The sequence below is a fragment of the Periplaneta americana genome, chromosome 5, assembly GCF_040183065.1.
Source record: "Periplaneta americana isolate PAMFEO1 chromosome 5, P.americana_PAMFEO1_priV1, whole genome shotgun sequence".
Taxonomy (NCBI): domain Eukaryota; kingdom Metazoa; phylum Arthropoda; class Insecta; order Blattodea; family Blattidae; genus Periplaneta; species Periplaneta americana.
In genome coordinates this window covers 96,484,363-96,504,390 of record NC_091121.1, presented here as the reverse complement: position 1 = coordinate 96,504,390, position 20,028 = coordinate 96,484,363, and the positions used below count along the sequence as shown (strand labels likewise).

Below are 20,028 nucleotides of genomic sequence, written 5' to 3'. Positions count from 1 at the left end.
AACATGATGTTTGACCTAGGTGTTCAAGCTGAAAATGCGGTCCCTATTGGAAATGTTGCACATGAATGGAAACCGAAAGAGTGAGGTTATTGGTCATAAATGATGCAACATACAGTAACCAGCTAGAATAATGCTTTTAACTTTTTTCCAAAGATCTTTAACGTAGGGTCTATAAATTTCTCTGTAATGCCTTTAGGGTCTGGATACATTATAGGGATAATATAAGTTGTCACCCACTTTCTAGGAAGGGAGAATATACAGTATCTCTAAGACCTCACCTTCCAAGTAGATAGACTTTTACAGTATAGGACCCTCACAGTAATTTTAATGAAATTCATGTATGGGTATTTATATGATGTGCTTATTGAAGTCTCTTTATTATATTTTGTTCTTTTTCTTCGGATGCTTTTTGTGTGGTGTTATGAATTGTGTATTATTAATTTCATTTATCTTCTGTTTCTTAATTTTGTTATTCTCTGAAAAGTGGCTTGAGAGACACCTGTGACCACTGAAGTCCTTCAACTGTGCCTGATTCAAAACTATTACGAATCCACATTACTTTTCTTTCTTCTTATGAAGATATAAATTATGAACAATTGAAGACATTATTACAAAAACAGCCCTAGTCATTTTTAATGAAATTGAGTTAAGGACACATTTGCTACTATTTCAAATGTTTATAGACTCCAAAAATGACACCTCAAGTGCAATAGCCACAAGGATAAACACCAGTTGTATGGAAACAGCTGACATGTGTTGTTCTATTTATTGTTATTGTTCTCCTGAAAAATAGCAATTTTGACAAGGGTTCTTTCTGTAATAATGTCTTCAATTTCTCTCTGTCTTGATTACGATTTGCTAATAACTGATTTTTCACTACTCTTCTTATACTTATTTCCTTTTTGCATGAACTCTTACTTTTCTATATCTTCTAACCAAAGGAAGACTGACAAATTTTTACTCCCAACATCAACTCAGTTTATTTTGCTACAGTGCATCAAACTTCGAGACATCATGTTATTCCTAATGTGCTGCATTTCTTATTGCATCAAGTATAAATGTAACATGAGTTCTATGTATTTTATATTTTTACATTTTCGGCAAGTCTGCGAAACTATATACAAATCAGTCAGATGGAACACATCTTTCACAACGATATCAGATTCTTATTACAAATAACTCATGATTAATTATTTAAACCATTGTTATGTTTATCATTGTGAATACTCTATTGGACTTAACGTTTTAGATATTGTTACAACATTTGAATATCTGATGATGTTGTATAGGCGAAAACATTCATATATTTTCTTCATTAAGATGTATTAGCAAATAACAATTTGCAACAAGTGATAAATCATATGATTGAGAAACTTTAAATAAATTTATAATCTTGAACTGATTTATCTGAAAAATCAAAAATGAATTGTAAGATATAAAAAGAGTTTCTGATACTGAAAAAGTGTTTCGGCAAATTGTCTGTTTGTATGTACACTGCCGCTCAAAAGAATGAGTGCTTGAAATATTCAAAGTCCCAAGTATTCCACACTGTGCCTGCAACACGTTGTTCACAAGACACATATTTAAATAGCTTAAATTCGCTTATTTGTTTAGTAGTCTGAAATGTGTTACAGATCAGACCGAATAATATATGCTAGATCTTCTGAGGCTCTGAAGAATGTAATATGAATCGAATAGAGATATGTAACGTCAGTCGAAAATCTTGTGCGTAATTTGTATATGAATAAGTAAGATAGGAAATACACATCGAGTTATCAAAGCTCCGATAGTGTAGATGGCTAAGGCAAGAACCACAATAGCAGGTGAACTACATTGGCTTCCAGTTCGAATCCTATGCAGTACCTTTTTTTTATAAACAGATTTCATATGCATATGGTTATTTATATATTGCACATAATCATTTGTGGTGTCTCAGGTGAAGTCTTCGTCCCTTGGACGTAATGTAACTAGCAGCAGTAGTGGCAAGAGCTGGAGTAGCAAAGACCTCCTGTCTCTAGGAGGCCTTGGCAACTCAGGTGATCCTCTGCAGTGCAAATCCAGGATACAGGTTGCTACAGAACGCCTACATGATCTATATGAGTCATTACATGCAGCAGAGATCAAGGAGAACAGTGATCCTTTTCAGCCAGATGTATTTCTCCATGCTTTAAGGTAAATTTGTGTGACATTTTCTTTTTATTAAAGTAAAGTTCCTGTTGGATTTGTAGTCTATACGAATTGTGGTAAGATTTCTTTCATTTTATTCATTAATTTTTATTGCTTTCTCATTATAGGAAATATGGAGGGAAAATATTCTGATGCTGTAAAAAGTATATTCAGAGATTTTCATGACAAGCTTTATGCAATTCTGATATCGAAAAATTTGTCTTTGACATTTAATCTACTGATATCTCACTTATGGGCAGTGAGTTTCTCAAAAACTTTTGAGCCATTTGTCTTAATATTCATTATCTCTTAATGAATTTAATTGGGAATGATGTGTATGAGATATAGTCATCTTACGAAAAATTTAATGAGTCTCTTACGAAAAATTTAATGAGTCTCTGTTTAAAGGAAATAATGATTTACTCAAAATCAATTTTAACAACTTTTTCTACGGTTTTCTTCATAGGATCATGTAATAAATGAAATAGTATAGACCAGCTGTGGCAAATCATGCACAGTATGAGAAGCATGTACAGAGGCTATTTAGATGCAGCATCACATGTGTACAAATTTTCAGAGATCTAGATCAAACAGTTAAGAAAATTCAAATTTCATCTCGGTGTATCTTCAATTTCCGTATCATGAAATTGCAGTTTTTAAGTACTTGTCATGTACATTACGTACTACTGTCTGGACCTTCGATATTCAGAAGATTGTAGTTATTTCACAGGCACCATATGCACATAAATTTTTTAAGTTTCTTTGTTCTTCTTTTTCTTCAGGGAAATTGGAAGACAAATACATTGGCTATGCAAAATGGGACCTATGTACTAGGGTATTATCAAAATGGGCAATTGGCTAAAGCAATTGACATGTAACTGTACTTCAGAATAGTGGTGGATGGTGGTTGAAAAATTTGGTGGTTTATGTTCATAAAGTCAGTGTAACTATTAGGCCTGTAGATCCTATCTGGTCAGAATTTTGCAGTTAGTACATGAATATGTCATGGGCACAACACAACATAGAACATTCAGAGTAAACATATAATAATTTTGTAAGAATATGCTAAATCAAACCATACTTGAAACGATAAAATATTTAAAAGAATGTAACGGACCAATATTGCAATCTGCCTTTAAGAAATCGCAATAACTCACTTATTTGTAGAGAAAATCTGCACGTCTCTCATTGTTCGTGCGAACAATAAACAAAACAAAGATTTGCTTTCTTCACACCCGCACAGTCACTGAAAATTTTCACATATTGTGTGTCTGGATTAAAATTTCTATTAAACGACCTAGTCTTTGTTTTAACTTTTAACACATTCTGAAATTTAAAGAATTGGAGTTGGTTTGCCAAGTTGTTTAATCTCAGACTTTTCTTCCAAAGTGCGCTCTGAATATAGCTGTCCTAATAAATAATCATTCATCTTTGTTAACTAAAATGTGAAAGCCACCTTCAAACATTTATCTCGCACAATACAATAGTTAGCACTAGGTCTAATTAAATATTGACACGTGCTGGTTGTAAGTGAATTCTCAAGCAAACAAATCTCACGGTAGTTACAATCATAAAGGATCAGAACCGGAGAGAAGAGAAGTAAGACGGAAGATGATTACACCACCAAGATAAAGTGAAGAAAAACCTGTTTCTCTCGCCAGAACAAGAGAGAGCGAGGGTGTTGTTTCTGACTCTTTGACTCACCTTCCTCTCTCAGCCTCTAACTTAGCTTATAGCTTCTGCCCCCTGTTCTACATGTTGAAAACTTAGAATTTTGTTTACCAACTCTCAGGCTGTGCTAAAGAAATTCCCTCTCATCTCTTCCCCTTTCCCCTGGAAAGAGTCTGAAGATTCACCCTAGTCCCATAAAAAGTACCCCTTTTTGATGAATCTCTAGGGGATTACTTTTTTTTTCCTTAAATAGGGATTTTCCTTGAAAGGAGGTTTACATAAAATGTGAAGGAAAGGCTAAAATAAGTAGTACTAACTTGTGTATTGGATACCAAACTTTATTATAACATTTAATTAGACCAATTATTATTTGCAATAAATTTCATTACAATATTTTCTAACTCTTCAAATGGTGTGCCACGAATGTTTTTCCTGTTTGGTTGAACCTGAACCACACTGAAACTCGGCATTGGAAATTTCTTCATTATTCCCCATAAAAAATAAAAGAAATCAATTCATTGATAAAGAAATCCAAAGTTCAAATAAAATCGTAGTTCTTATGTGGACTCCTGCACATTGTGGTATAAGCGATAATGAGAAAGCCAACATTCTAACAAAGAAAGGCACTAAAATTGAACAAAAAACAAAACTATAATTTTTCATATTATTCAATAAAACAAGTTATTAAAAATAAAATTTAAAATAATTACAGTGTCCAAATATTAAATACTACAGAAAATTCCAATTGAAAAGTTTCCTGACCTACGACGTAATTCTGCTGTGCCCATGTTCAGACTCCTTACAGTCATGATAACCTGGGTAAACATTTACATAGGATTTGCATCCTTTCTACTCCAAATTGTGTATTGTGTTTTCAAGGAGAAGAAATGGATATGAATCATTTAACACACTGAAGCACTTTAAAAGAATACAAGTCTTACATCTAAATACTGGTAAGCAAGAGAGAAAATAACTCAATTGTTAAATCAAGAGCATTAGATACCTACCTACCTACCTACCTTATTCCCCATAATGAAGTAGTTGGCAAACCATGCTTTTTCGCCATATTTGAGGATTAGCCTCGATATTCCTTATTTTCTCTTTCTGTCAGTTACTTTCTTCCATTTAATTTTCATTATAACAATGCATAAACAACATAAACTAACCAAAAAAAAAACTTAGAAACAAGATTCACACAACTGTTTAAGCAATGCAAAACTAGACTATAAAGGACTATAAAGAATAACGCCGCTGTGTGGCGTGACATTACAGCTGGCGCCAGCGTGTTTGGCTTGTGTCCTAGAGTATAGTGCCCAGTTTGTGAGCATGTTTCTAGTGCAGCTGAGAATGGTACCACTTCATATACACGTCACATCAGCCATTTGCCAAACACAGTTGTCAGACTATGGTAAAGGTAAGACACTAGCACTTAACATTCCCATTACTTATTTCACATGTCAAAAATGGTGACGCGGACTGTACTATCAATTGGTGCCACTATTGATTATTGAAGGTCGAGTTGATATTTCGAACTTCATTATCACAAAATCATTTGAAAAGTATTCGTTAAAAGTGGGATTTTCCTAAACTCGGTTTCCTTAAAAGCGGGAATTAATTACATTATTCTTATGGCAGTTTGGCTGGGACTTAACAGATTATTCCTTAAAAATGGGAATGTGTTGTTGTTGTTTTCTAATGCCAGGCATTTGACAATAAAGTCATTTGACCTCTTGCACTCCAATATTTTTCAAAGATATTGTCATGGTTAGCCACTGAGCACAGATTTTGAGATGTTCTGAATCCATTTCTTGATTTGAGTTGCACAATGGACAGTTAGGGGACTGATATATTCCAATTCTATGCAGATGCTTGGCCAAACAGTCATGGCCTGTTGGCAATCTAAATGCAGCTACAGATGATTTGCGTGGTAAATCAGGAATCAACTGTGGATTATGATGCAGAGAGTTCCATTTTTTCCCTTGAGACTGTGTTATCAAATTTTGTTTGTTGAAGTCTAAGTATGTAGATTTAATAAATCTTTTCACAGAGTGCTACCCTTCTTTGCTAAAGCGTCCGCATTCTTGTTTCCCAGGATTCCACAATGGGATGGTATCCATTGGAATACAATTCTTTTATTGAGTATTATTAGTTGAGAGAGCATTTTATTTATTTCTGCTATTTGAGATGAAGGTGTGTGTTTAGAGACTATTGATAGAATAGCTGCTTTGGAGTCTGACAATATAACTGCAAAAATGGGAATGTTGAAACAGGGTTTTACTGTTTGTTCGTTTACTTCAACAGAAGCAAACTAATCATGTGCCTATCGTATAATAGACAGATCTAATACTTTAACTCTTATTTTAAACAGTTTATGGCTTCTAACATTTTTGGCTGTAGCACAAACTTGCTGCAACCTTAAGGGGTTAGGTACAGGCTTACAGCAGTAAAATTTTCGGAAATATTCAACATTTTTTTCCTCCATTACTGTATCTTGTACAATAATGAAAATTGGTAGGTGTAAAACACTATCCTTCTGCTATATGAAAAAAATAATTTTATGATTTAAAAAAAATTACTTATATATATATATATTTTTTTTTTTTTTCAAAATTAAAAATGGTGGCAGTTCACTGTGCAGTGATGAAGCGTTTCCCTCATAACTCATAAACTTGTTAACTTTTTCATGTTCTCTTTCTTTTATTTTATTGCTGAAACTCATATTTAAAATATCATGTTCTTTCAACTACATTCCTTAATAAATAATATATATTTTTTTATTTTGTGTTAGAAGAAAATACTGATATTTGACCAATTTTTTAAACGAATTTATTTTTTATCAGACAATCTATCAAAGGTAGAGAAGTGATCTTGCATCATATTGTTGATATGACACGTATAAATACACACAAAAAATTTAATCACAGAATGTTGGATAGTTTTTGAGTTATATGGGAAACGCTTCATCACTGCACAGTAAACTGGATTTTGAAAAAAAAAAAAATGTAAATAATTTTTTTCAATCTTAAAAATATTTTTTTCATATAGCAGAAGGACAGTGTTTTAAACATCCAATTTTCATTATTGTACAAGATAAAAAAAATTGAATATTTCCAAAATTTTACCGCTCTAAGCTGTACCTAACTCCTTAACGAGCCACTCTAAAGAATGTAACAAATGTGGCATTTGTTCTCTCTTTCTCTCTCTCTCTCTCTCCATCTCTCTCTCTCTCTCTCCCTCCCCCCTCCCTCCCTCCTCCCTCCCCCCACACTCTCTTCAAGAAAAACTCACTATCACATGGTTTCAAGGTCTAAAATATGTACTGCAACTGAATCAGTATGAACCACTATATCCACTGGTGTAATCTCAATGTAATATTTGGGACTTTTTGATCTAGGGTAGTGCTCAGGCATGGTTTAAAATGCTATTTAGGCTGATTATCTGCTTGGATGTTTTCCGAGGTTTTTCCGAACTGTAAACGAATATCAGGTAATCCCATGGCGAATCTCGGACTAATCTTGCCAGATACCATTTACTATCACCAATTCTACTAGTTAGATAACATTGTAGTTGATACAGTGTCGTTAAATAACTAAAGCACTTTGAATCAAATTATACTGTTATGATTTGCAGGGAGGTAAATCCAATTTTTGAAGGCAATCAACAGCATGATGCACATGAGTTACTTGTTTGTCTCCTGGACAACATCCGAGAGACTTGTCGTTACCTGGCTGATCAACACAAAATTGCCAGCGAGCAGCGGCTGGCTACCAATAATGGATTGCTGGGAGACACGTTAGATGGATCTGTGCCTCTTCATCAGACATCTACGTCAAACAGTGGCAAGTGGGGTGTACGGAAATCTTGGAAAAGAAAGAAAGTCTCTTCTTCATCTCAGAAGAATGTTGCTGCTAATGGACTTCCAAATGGCATTGGACCAGAACATTCTCATTTAATGAATGGAGGATTAGGTACTCACCAGTCTATCTCAGGTTGGTATTCTCCTTGGTGATTTTTATCATAGTGTTAAATACACTGGATAAACCAGCAAAATTCGCAACAAATTGCGATCGTAAAATGTGTTTACAGAATGAGACTCATTCATACCTATAACAATTTTTAACTCTCTGACTCAATTAGCAGGAATTCGTGAAAAAATCATTTGCGAAAATCGGGTGTCCCTAATTATCAGTCATATAAAATTTTACAGCAGAGCTAAATTTTCAGTGGTAGCTGCAAGATAATTTTATTATGCCCTATTCTATCAAGAGCTTTGCCAATATGTAATACCTAAGAACACAAGACACGCAAAGGTCTTCTTTGAGTTAGCATAAATTGTGACGCTACTGTGTGCCCTAGAGCACTTTATTATACAAGCAGAAAAATCTGTCATGTTGAATCCCACAGTCAAGGTGATAGACAGCATAAATATGAGATCACAGGCAAGGACAAGATTATGTATGCAAGTTTGAGATAGCGAATCATTAAGTTTTCATTATGTTTACATATAATATACAATAATCACATATTAATATTTTAATACAGGAAGTAATAATGGTAGTTGTACTATTAAAAATATGTTTGGTTTTTTTTTTCTTCTGGACAGAAAGTGTGTAATTCTTAGAGATACTTATGGACTGAATTCAGATCTATTAGATTTTTTCTGTCTGGCATAGTTTTTTATTTATTCAATTAAAAGTTTTTCTTCATGGTTCTATTGTTATGTTATTCGCTTGGGATTCAATAAGGCAGATTGTTCTGCTCGGAATATAGAGTGCTTTAGTGTGCCCTTACCCTCCTCTCTAATTTCTATTTCACTTAAATCATCACTCTTTAGACCTTTTAGATTCTAGTGAAATGATTTTAGTTTAAGGGTTACTTCAGAGAATAATACATTGATAAGACAGTTATGAGAAGGGTTGCATTTGGAACTGTTATGTATGTATACATAGTATTGGTTATTTACATGTAGTAAGACATAATACTCTCGGCTCCACAAGTAAAGAACCCTGGCCTCACACCACTTCTACACAGATGACAGTGATTGACAGGCCAGTTAGGGGAAGTTGTCTTGCTAAAAACTTTCAGCTGTTGTCACGTTTGCTCTTGGCTGGACTCTTTAAATGTATTTTCTTTTGCAACTAGTTGGATTCTTTTCAATGTACTTTCTATTTACGAACAAATTAAGTCAGTTCAATAATAATAATAATAATAATAATAATAATAATAATGATAATAATAATAATATAATACTGTATTATTATCACTACTACTCTACTGCTACTGCAGGTCATCACCGATCATCGAGTGGTTAGCATGCCTGTCATTAGATTAAGAAAAGTAAACAATATCTATTTTTGTGCCATCATGCATTGAAAATGTTTATATTTAGTCTACTGTATAAGCTATAGGCTAGGCCTAACTAATTTAGTAAACAAGATTAGGTTCTATTATAAGTTATTTCCTACACAAAAGCAACACTGAAAACTGTGATAAGGTGCATTGGCATATACTATTACAGAGGGCTCTTGTAGCATTTTCAGGACACTATTTTCGAACCACTCTTCGACAACTGCAGAGTTCATTGTGTCATGATAATCTGCAGGTGCATCTACCATTTTCTTGTGAGTAACAGCTAGAGCACCATCTATGAAACCGAGACCCCCCCCCCCCCCCACAGTGCACAATAACAATTCTGTCATCCTTTGCACCTGATATCGGTACCACACAGTTTTCGGAGTCGTCTGTTCAATTTTTCATGCGACACATTATGACTATCGTACCAAGTTTCGTCTACAAACACATCATTGTAGCCTTGTAAACGCAACTCTTATCTGATCGAGATACGAGTACCACCAGGCTTCAGCTCTAGTGGATTTTCTTTGCACTGTCTTATGTAAAAACCCCATACTTCGGAGTCATCTATGAACAGTTCTTTTCCCATAATGAAATTTTCTCCCGCATAGCATGTGTTACGGACTCTACTGCGGTGACATTCCGCTCTTGTAGCACTCGTACACTGTTCGTCACACAAGATCATGTGTAAAATCATCGATTCTTAACATTTTGTACTATAAGTACACTTTGTCCCCTTTCCTATTGACGATTTATTACAGTTCTTACGCTTAGTCGGAGTCATTTCAGAAGAAGGCCCTGGTTGTGGCTGTGGAGGCACTTCACTATTATTATAGTTTATCCACGGCCGAAAGAAATTAAACATTGTAAATTCACTAGCGTACTGCTGACAACCACAACGCGCTGTTACTAAGATACAACTTAAACCTTGATGCAGTGGCAGGGATATTCTTTCAAAAATGGGGAATTCACAACACATAATTCTCGGCGGTCTTCTGGCGGTATCTTTGTTCACAATTTCAATAATTGGGGGAGTGTACCAGTCAGATTTATGGCTTCCTGAACCCAACCCTGCAACGAAGGTTCTTTACTTGTGAAACCAAGAGTACTTCATTCCATTATTATGGACTCTTAATACTGTACAAAAAATAAGCTAAAGTGAGAAAATTTAGTTGTTTCATTTCTCAAATTAAACTGTTCAATTTGCTTACAGTTTCTTTATAGGCCTATCTAAATTCTTATGTATGTGCAGATGGCTTGATTACTTTTTGTAACTAGTAAGATTGATTCTGCGATATTTAATAGAGTAAGTTACATTTTAATAGTTTGTGTTTAAAATGGGCAACTAGAATCCTGAATTCAAATCCAGACCACTCCAAATGGAATTTGTTATGGACTGAGATGATCTTGTGACTGTTCTGTCATTATTCCATTTTTTCTTCATAATTCAAATAATTCTTATCACTGATGAAGAAAGCGAGAGGAAATCACTGTGGTGTATTACCAGCGTATAGATGATTATACAGTATGGACACTTTGCGTCGATACCTTTGATGTAGCAGAACTCATTTCATTGACCTTCAAACCAGTTTGAGCGTGAGATTCTGCTTTCTCCTACAGTAGGAGTTGGCAATGACATCACATCAGATAGCAGTTGACACAGCGGAAATATAACACATACAATTAATACATCTAGGTACATTATGTAATCAAAATAAATTGAACCCATGAAATAATAATAAATCCGTCATTAACTGTAATGTCGACACTCCAGAGTTCCTTTATAATGAGAGTTGAGACGTTGGCCCCATCAACAGTTAAAATATGTAATGATTTGATAGCGCTGAAAATGGAAAAGCAAAACTCCTATGAGAAGTAAAACCATATACTTATGGTATACAAATATTAAACGAACTTGATACATAATTTTATAATGTATTATATTATTTTATAATATAATTTATTATACAGAGTGATTTAAAAGTCACGCGACATAGACAAACTCCGTTATTAGTGCAGATAGCGAAAAATTTAAAGAGTGGAAAGTTGTTGGAAATAGGTAGTTTACAATCTAATGTGCCTAAATTTTCAACGTAGAATACACTGTTGAGGCTGTACACTAGTACGACACACCCACCAATCCCAATGTTGCGAAATTAGTGGATTTTCCGCTAGTTTTACCGGATTTTAGATTCATAGTGCATAGGATAAATTACGAAATGACGATTAAATTAGCAGTGTAGCCAATACATGTTCAGGGAAAACCGCCAAGCAAGAATGAAATTCCCCTGCATTCTTATGCCATCAATGTAAAGAAATGCTTCTTTGCACTGTGAGAAATTAAATAACCGCTAAACTCTGCATGTCAACTATTTTCCCCCAGTAGAACTAGCCGAAAAGCCACTAATATGGCAATATTGGGACTGGCATGTGTCGTACTAGTGAACAGCCTAAATGGTGCATTCTACGTTGAAAATTCAAGCACATTAGATTGAAAACTAACCTATTTCTAACAACTTTCTCCTCTTTTCATTTTTCGCTATCTGCACTAATAACGGAGTTTGTCTATGTCGCGTGACTTTTAAATCACCCTGTATATAAAATAAAAATGAAAAATTATTACGAGTTTGTCACTGAGAAATAAGGAAAAGCTATAATTTGAATTTATTTGAAGGAAAGCGCTACTGGATTATGAAATAAGGTAGGCGATGTTTGGATCCTGTGTCTCAACTCTATTCTCAATTATTACCTTAGCGTGTGCTCGATTACATTAACCTCTAGCGCTTGAAAGTGGAACTAAATGCCGGCGCACAGAGAAACAAAACACAGGAAAATTCGTTCAGTGTCCATTCTATATAATCCCTATTTGCTGGTGTTACCTTTTCAAAAGGTGAACTTTATCAAATTTCGTGGAATGAACATTTCGTGGAGCATAACCACGAAAATTCCTGGTGTTGAAGCTTGCATGTCATTGATGATGAATATTGTAATAATTTGACTTGCATGTTCTTATATGTGCAGGAATCTCAGAGAATGGACAGTCTTCAAATTCAACGTGTCCTGGAGATACAAACAAATCAGAACCAGAGAAGAGCACAGGGAAAAGAGGAACAGTAGGTTACAATTTTGTTGCCAATGACTTTGAAGGTGTAACAGTCCTGCGCACAACTTGTCTAGAATGTGAACACACCACGGAAAGGAAGGAGACTTTCTGTGACATTTGTGTTCCTATTATGCCAGCAGAGCAAGACAGCGACGAAGGTATCATTTGTTAAATTCTTAAACCTGAGTAGAATTCTTTTATATAGTGTACAGTTATCTGATTGTTACCATGCTTGTCACTGCATCTGATGTTTGCCAGTTCAAACTTAGTTGAGGGTGATGAATTTTTAAGGGCAATAATAATTATTAGCATGACTTCCTTTGGAAGGGAAGTAAAACTGGGAGGCTCATGTAATGTATTGATGATACATAAAAGAACCCTGTCCCTGATTGAGTGGGCTCCAGGCAAAATGTATCAGCTATCACAAGCTAAAATTGAGTTCTGTGGGAATCTCAAAAGATATTGCATCTGAAAGAAGTAAAATGATAATGAAAGTAATGTAGATTGAAAGTTGTGACAGTTTTACTCCATACAGCAGAACGTGATTATCGAAACCAGTTAAAACAAAGACTAGGTAGGTTACTCAAATCAGTTAAACATACATGAGAATTGATTTAAGAAGTGATTTGAGCCACCGGCATAGCTCATTCTGTTGAGGCACTTGCCTACTGATCAGGAGTTGTGCTCAGGCATGGGTTCGATTCCCATTTGAGCTGATTATCTGGTTGGGTTTTTTCGAGGTTTCCCAACTGTAAGGCGAATGTCAGGTTATCTGTGGCGAATCCTCGGCCTCATCTCGCCAAATACCATTTTGCTATCAACAATCTCATCAATTCTAAATAACCAAGCAGTTGATACAGTGTCGTTAAATGATTCGTGAATAATAACACGTTTTTAAGAAACTAAATGTTGTTATAATAATTTTGAATTTGCCCATCTGTTTTACAGGGTTTCAACTGCCGCAGTTTTTTTTCTTGGCATAAATAGAAATTAACAAACATTGATAATTGCTCAGAAATAAGTGCTTAACGATCATTGAGAATGTTTCTTTTTAAAATGTATAATCTTCAGTTTTTCTGCAGTGATTCAGTTAATTGACTCTTCAGGTAATTTGCATTGAAATAAATTTAATAGTATATTACAATACAAGGTTGGGATGTGCTTTTTACAAAATAGAGGAAAAGTTTGAAAAACGAGCTCTGCTTGTTTTTCAGTTTCCAAGATTTTGTAATGCACTTCAAAAACGTGTATTGTACAGCTTTTGTTTTTGCACTATCGTAGTCTATTTTTAAAATTGCAAATACAATATATTTTGCATTGAAAATTTAGAGCAATATTATTCCATAGCCTTAGCAAAACTGCACTGCAATGGTAACTAAGAACAATAAGTACACTGTAATGGATCTATTTCAGTACAGTTTTATGTTATGAAGAAGGGTTTCCCTAGCAACAAGTTTCTTTGTGGGAATTCTAATTTTCAAGGTCTAACAACAATAGCTGTAAATACAACAAAAAACACGATCATGCAAAATCTCTGTTTACATTTTTCTAGTAACGAATTACGAATATGAAACAAAACCGTACACCAAACAGAAGCTCTTCCCAGACATTCTATACAGCATAATGCCTCATGTCATGATATATTGGAAAGAAACATTCTCATAACTTTTTATGCAGCCTGGCCAAGTATGGAAAATTATTTCAGGAGATATGCCTCAGCGTGTGAGTGAAGTATACCAGGCAGCAATTGTTACCAGTGAGCACTTGCGGGACCTGAACAAATACTGGTGTGAGCAATGTCTCCGCTACAATGAGGCACGGCGTTGTGTGCGATATGAAACACTCCCCAAATTATTGGTGCTTCAGCTCAAAAGGTTTTCTTCGACATTTGGGTATGTATGTGTATCCATGTATGTATGTGTGTATTATTATTATTATTATTATTATTATTATTATTATTATTGTTGTTGTTGTTGTTGTCGTTGTCGTCGTCCACAGTTGTGGAGTAAAGGTTAGTTTGCCTGACCGTGAAACGAGTGGACCTATGTTCAAATCCAGGTTGGAACATATTACCTAGTTGGGGTTTTTCCCTGAGATTTTTCTCCTCAGCCAATTGAAGCAGAATTGCTGGGTAACTTTCGGCATTGAACCTTGGATTCATTTCACCTTAATTAATTTCATCTCATATACCAATTTCAGTATTTCAGCTCGACCAGGAGATTCAGCAGTACATGTGGTGCCATGATTCACCTAAAGTGCCGTCTGTCTGGTGGAGCTGCGTGGATCCCAGGGAGACAGAGAGACTTTTACAGCAGTCTCTGGCAGACTAGAGATATATTAGGCTTGTAGCTCCTTTGGACGGATTTCACTGTGGTGGGTCATGGTATCTGTGGTGCTGCTGCTGCGACTTTCAGGTCAATATGGGATGCAGCATGGCACAGTATGTGATTTACGAACAGATGCCATCAATCTGAGGATGCTGTGAAATATCAACAGGGAGACTCCATCAGATCTGGATGCTGTAGCTGAATCGATAAGATGGCACCAAGCAGTGAATCATGTACTTACAGGAATGTGGTCCTCAGGGCTTGGTTTTTCAGAACCGATGCATGTGAGGTGCAAGGTCTGCCTCACACAGATCTGGACTACACAAGCAATGGAGAGCGGTAGACCCCGCACCTCACAGCTTTAGAAATCACTCACTATTGCTCGTGTAGTCTGGATTTATGCGAGGTGGGCCTAGTACCCTAGATCTTGTATGCGTCGGTTCTGAAAAACCAAGCCTTAAGAATTTCAACAGTCATCCCACAATAAGAAGGTCGGCCACAATAAGCCTCAGGCTGTGGTGCAAGCGTTCAGGTCCTCCTCAAAAAAAAAAGGGAGAGGGATTATTATTATTGTTGTTGTTTAGCAATTGTCCGAATACAGGTTATAAGTGACACCAATAAGGCATCACTCATGAGGCAACTAAGCCAGGCGATAATATGGCAGGGCAGCCAGTTCCTTTCCCCCTCCATTGCATACATTGCTGACTAGATACATATTACACTAATCAAACTTCAGATGTACCGGTATACAAAAAATTGTTCTTCCTCTGACACACATCAAGTGAGATATACTGCATTATAATAGATGTAAATATCTGACAGAACCTCAATTAGAGGTTTATTTTATTATTATTATTATTATTATTATTATTATCATCATCATCATCATCATCATCATCATTATTATTATTATTATTATTATTATTATTATTATTATTATAACCAGAATATTGTACGAAGTGGAAATATAAAAATTGGATATTTATCCTTTGAAGAGGTGAAAAAATTCAAATATCTTGGAGCAACAGTAACAAATGAGCTGTTCAGAGCAAAAGTGGTGTAAGCCAAAATTGGGTAATGAAGTTTAAAGTAAAAATTCTGTAAAATACAGCGCAAAGTAGCAATTAATATGGCCTTGCTATCCACTGGCTACTAATAGTTTAAATAAATTGAATATTAATTGCTCACTGAAAAATCATATGCTAAAGCCCAAGAAATTCATTTAGTTTTTATCGATCTTGAGAAAGCGTACGACTCTGTACCAATTAACAATCTGTGGGGAGCAATGGAAAATATTGGCATCGGGACATCTCTGATAACAGTAATTAAAAAATTATACAAGAAGAGTCGAGCTGTAGTGAAGGTAGGGAAAAGGCTGTCAACTCCATTTCCAACAACAAAGGGTCTGAGGCAAGGATGTGGCATGTCCCCATCCCTCTTCAAAATATATATTCAGCAAGTCTTAGAGAGATGGAATCGATCGTGTAAAGGTATGGGAGTTCCAATTGGACATGAAACAATACATTCTCTCCTATTTGCAGACGACCAGGTATTAATTGCTCAGTGTCGTGAAGATGCTAAGTTCATGTTGAGGAGGTTGATGGAAGCCTTTGATATAGGAGGTCTTTGCATTAATATGAATAAAACTGAATACCTCGTTGTGGGCAATAGTGGAAGAGATATTATCCTACCGCAAGGAACAATTAAATCTGTGAGACATTTTAAGTATTTGGGGTCTATTATCCACGAGTCTGGGAGCTGTGAAGCAGATGTAGATCACAGAGTGCAACAGGCAAGAAGGGCAATAAAGATGCTGAATGGGGTACTGTGGTGTAGATCCATTTCCAAACAAATGAAGAAAAGAATTCTACAAACTATAGTTGAATCTATACTAACATACGGGGCAGAGGGATGGGCACTTGTTGAACGTCAGAAGTGTAAGATACAAGCGACGGAATAAGAAGAGCTGCTAGAGTATCCAGATTGGAAAGGAGAAGGAATGAGGATGTGAGGCAAATGATGGAGATGGAAGAGTCGGTAATTGAAAGAATCAAAAAACGAACTCTTCAATGGTATGGCCACGTAAAAAGGATGAAAGAAGGAAGATGGCCAAAGATTATTCTGGAATGGTCACCTCGGGGAAGGAGGAAGCGTGCGAGACCAAGGAAAACATGGAAAGCCGGTGTCATGCAAATGATGAAGGACCGACATATGCAGGAGGAGGATTGGCGGGATCGAGAAGGATGGCGGAAGGGAATTCAGGGCAACCGCTGAAGAGTGGAAGAGCCCACAAAAGAAAAAGAAGAAGAATATTAATTGCTACTTTGCGCTGTTGTTGTTGTTGTTTTCTAATGCCAGGCGTTTGACAATAAAGTCATTTGACCTCTTGCACTCCAATATTTTTCAAAGATATTATCATGACCAGCCAATGAAGCACAGATTTTGAGGTGTTCCAAATCCATTTCTTGGTTTGAGTTGCACAATGGGCTGTATTTTACATAATGTTTAAGCCTCATTACCATTTTTGACTTGCACCACTTCTGCTCTGAACGGCTCAAATATAAATGACACTCAGGAGGAAATTAAACACAGAATCCATGTGGGAAATGCCTGTTATTATTCGGTTGAGAAGCTTTTGTCATCTAGTCTGCTGTCAAAAAATCTGAAAGTTAGAATTTATAAAACAGTTATATTACCAGTTGCTCTGTATGGGTGTGAAACTTGACTCTCACTTCGAGGAACAGAGATTAAGGGTGTTTGAGAATAAGGTTCTTAAGAAAATATTTGGGGCTAAGAGGGATGAAGTTACAAGAGAATGGAGAAAGTTACACACTGCAGAACTGCATGCATTGTATACTTCATGTGACATAATTAGGAACATTAAATTCAGACGTTTGAGATGGACAGGGCATGTAGCATGTATGGGCAAATCTAGAAATGCTTATAGAGTGCTACTTGGGAGGCTGCAGGGAAAAAAGCCTTTGGGGAGGCCGAGGCATAGATGGGAGGATAATATTAAAATGGATTTAAGGGAGGTGGGATAATAATGATAGAGACTGGATTAATCTTGCACAGGATAGGGATCGATGGCGGGCTTATGTGAAGGCGACAGAACCTCCGGGTTCCTTAAAAGCCATTTGTAAGTAAGTAATTATTATTATTCACAGATATCTGCAAATATATGCTTACACACTTTCATATATTATCATACTTTCCTCTTTGTCTCTCTCTAAGAAGACACTGAAGTTGCTTATCTTGTGTCAGACAACTCTTCCATGTGAAACTACAACCATCAACTGCTCGTGTTGGTTTTGTGTATTGCAGGTCCATGGTTTGCATGTCCAAAGTCAATGATTACATGCCCACTCCATTGACGCTGGCCTGTTTTTGTGAGCAATGCTGCCCTCTACCAGAAGACCAACGCCCCCACCATTACGAGCTGTTTGGAGTTATCATGCACTTGGGAGCCACTATTGCATCTGGGCATTACGTTGCATATGTGAAAGCTTCTGAAAATGTTTGTGACTACTATCACTGTGATCGAGATAAGAGGAAGTCGTCAAGCCTCAGCAGTGCAAGCAGTGGGAACAAGAGTGGCAGCAGCTCTTCAGGAGACAAAATGGGTGGCATTCTCAAATTCTTCAGGCCTCGGTCTTCAAACAGCAGCAACTCAGATCTTAGCAACAAGCAGCATCACAGCGCAGGGAACAGTGTATATTATAGACACACTTGTAGGAGTATGGATTGCTGTGGTGTTAGGTTAAATCGTTCTCTGATGAATGGTGGAGATCCCATGATACAAAAATCTCAGATGAATGGTTTAGATACTGGTATATCTGCAGCTGTTGTTGATACCTCTGTTCCAGAGCCGGTCTGGCTTGAATGCGATGATGAAACAGTTCGGCTGTTAACAAGAAAAGAATTTGAAGACGTTCTGGCTCCAAAACCTTCAAAGAGTTCTGCTCTAACACCATACCTGTTGTTCTATTCCAAGTGTCCCTGATTTTTGGTGGGCTGAGCTAGCAGCTTAGTGTACATATGTTGATTTGAGATTGCATTGAGCTCAAAGAAGCATGGAGTGTCACTGCAAGTGAAATTGAATCAGTTTAATAATTTCTCAAAATTTTATCGTATTTGAGCTCTCTGGAGCTCTATTTTACATGGACTTAATAGTCCTAAATTGTGTCAATTATATGCTGGATGGAGAATCTCAATATTAATTAATGCAGATCATGCTGCAGTTGGAGATGAGAATCAAAAGATTCGAAGCATTGGCATGATCAAATCGAAGAATAGTTTGAAAATTGTTACAGCCCAGTGTTTATTTTATGTCATTTGCATAGCATGGAGTTCTATTTATAAATAGTCCTTTCTAAATGAGGCTTCCCTTAACATTTCTGGGCTGTCAAAACATGTCTCTGACAATGATATAGTATTTAAATGAATCATTCTCCTAATTTAATATTTAATGGTGTAGCTGTCAGCCATCTTGTGCTTAACAAGACATTTATTTCACATAGTGTGTCCAATTTTGATTAATACTACCTACAGTGAGTGTAAAAAATATTGATACACCTCGTTTGTTGCTATAATTCGCAAACATAACTCGTTTTATTTCATTGCACATAAGAAAAATTAAACAAATTCACTTGGAATTGAATTATCTGAGTCAGATAAACTTAATTCCTCCATAATTTGCAAATTATGTACAATGAGAACACAATCTTAAGAAACAAACTAAATACTTATAATCAATTCCAACAAGTGTTCACAACGTAGTGATGCAATTACAAAAATCACCCTTTATAATCCTGTACTTTGTAACTCAATATTTTGTTGGATAGCCCTTAGCATCTATGATGGCCTGCAAACGTCGCTGCATTGAGTCGACCAACTTGCTTGTAAGAGATTGAAGGATGCTGTTCCATTCTTCTTGTAGTGCACTTTGTAAATCCCTCTTGTTAGAAATGTGACTTGTTCTGAGTTTCTTGTCTAGATAATCCCACAGATGCTCGATAGGATTAAAATCCGGAGATTGTGGTGGTGTTTGCAGGTATTTCGGCATATTATAGAGGATCCAGAGTCTAGTATTCAAAGCCATATGCTTTGGATCATTGTCTTGTGTAAATACAAAACTATTTCTGATGTTCATTTTCTCCGCTGATGAGTGCAGGTGTGATTTCAATATATTGATATTGATCTAGAGTACCTTCGATGAAATGTAATGACTCCACACCCGCAGCACTCATGCAACTCCATATGAACACAGAACCCCCACCACACTTTACAGTAGGTTTTAGGTTTTCTTTCTGCAGCTCCCTATTCTTTTGCCTCCACACGAAACTTCTGCCATCCTATGAAAAAATATTGAATTTACTCTCATCAGTAAATATAAATCTCATCTGGAAT

At 36.0% G+C, this 20,028-nt stretch overlaps 1 protein-coding gene across 1 annotated transcript in view; it reads left to right on the top strand.

Moving 5' to 3' along the window:
• The window catches only part of Usp1 (ubiquitin specific protease 1), a 41,940-nt gene extending 23,317 nt beyond the window's left edge, over positions 1-18,623 (top strand). Inside the window, exons 4-8 of the mRNA XM_069826302.1 lie at positions 1,937-2,172; positions 7,468-7,826; positions 12,211-12,450; positions 13,998-14,184; positions 17,944-18,623. Coding sequence (XP_069682403.1) covers positions 1,937-2,172; positions 7,468-7,826; positions 12,211-12,450; positions 13,998-14,184; positions 17,944-18,622 — 1,701 coding nt within the window. The 3' untranslated portion in view covers position 18,623. The remainder of the gene's footprint in view (positions 1-1,936; positions 2,173-7,467; positions 7,827-12,210; positions 12,451-13,997; positions 14,185-17,943) is intronic.
• Positions 18,624-20,028: the final 1,405 nt, after the last annotated feature.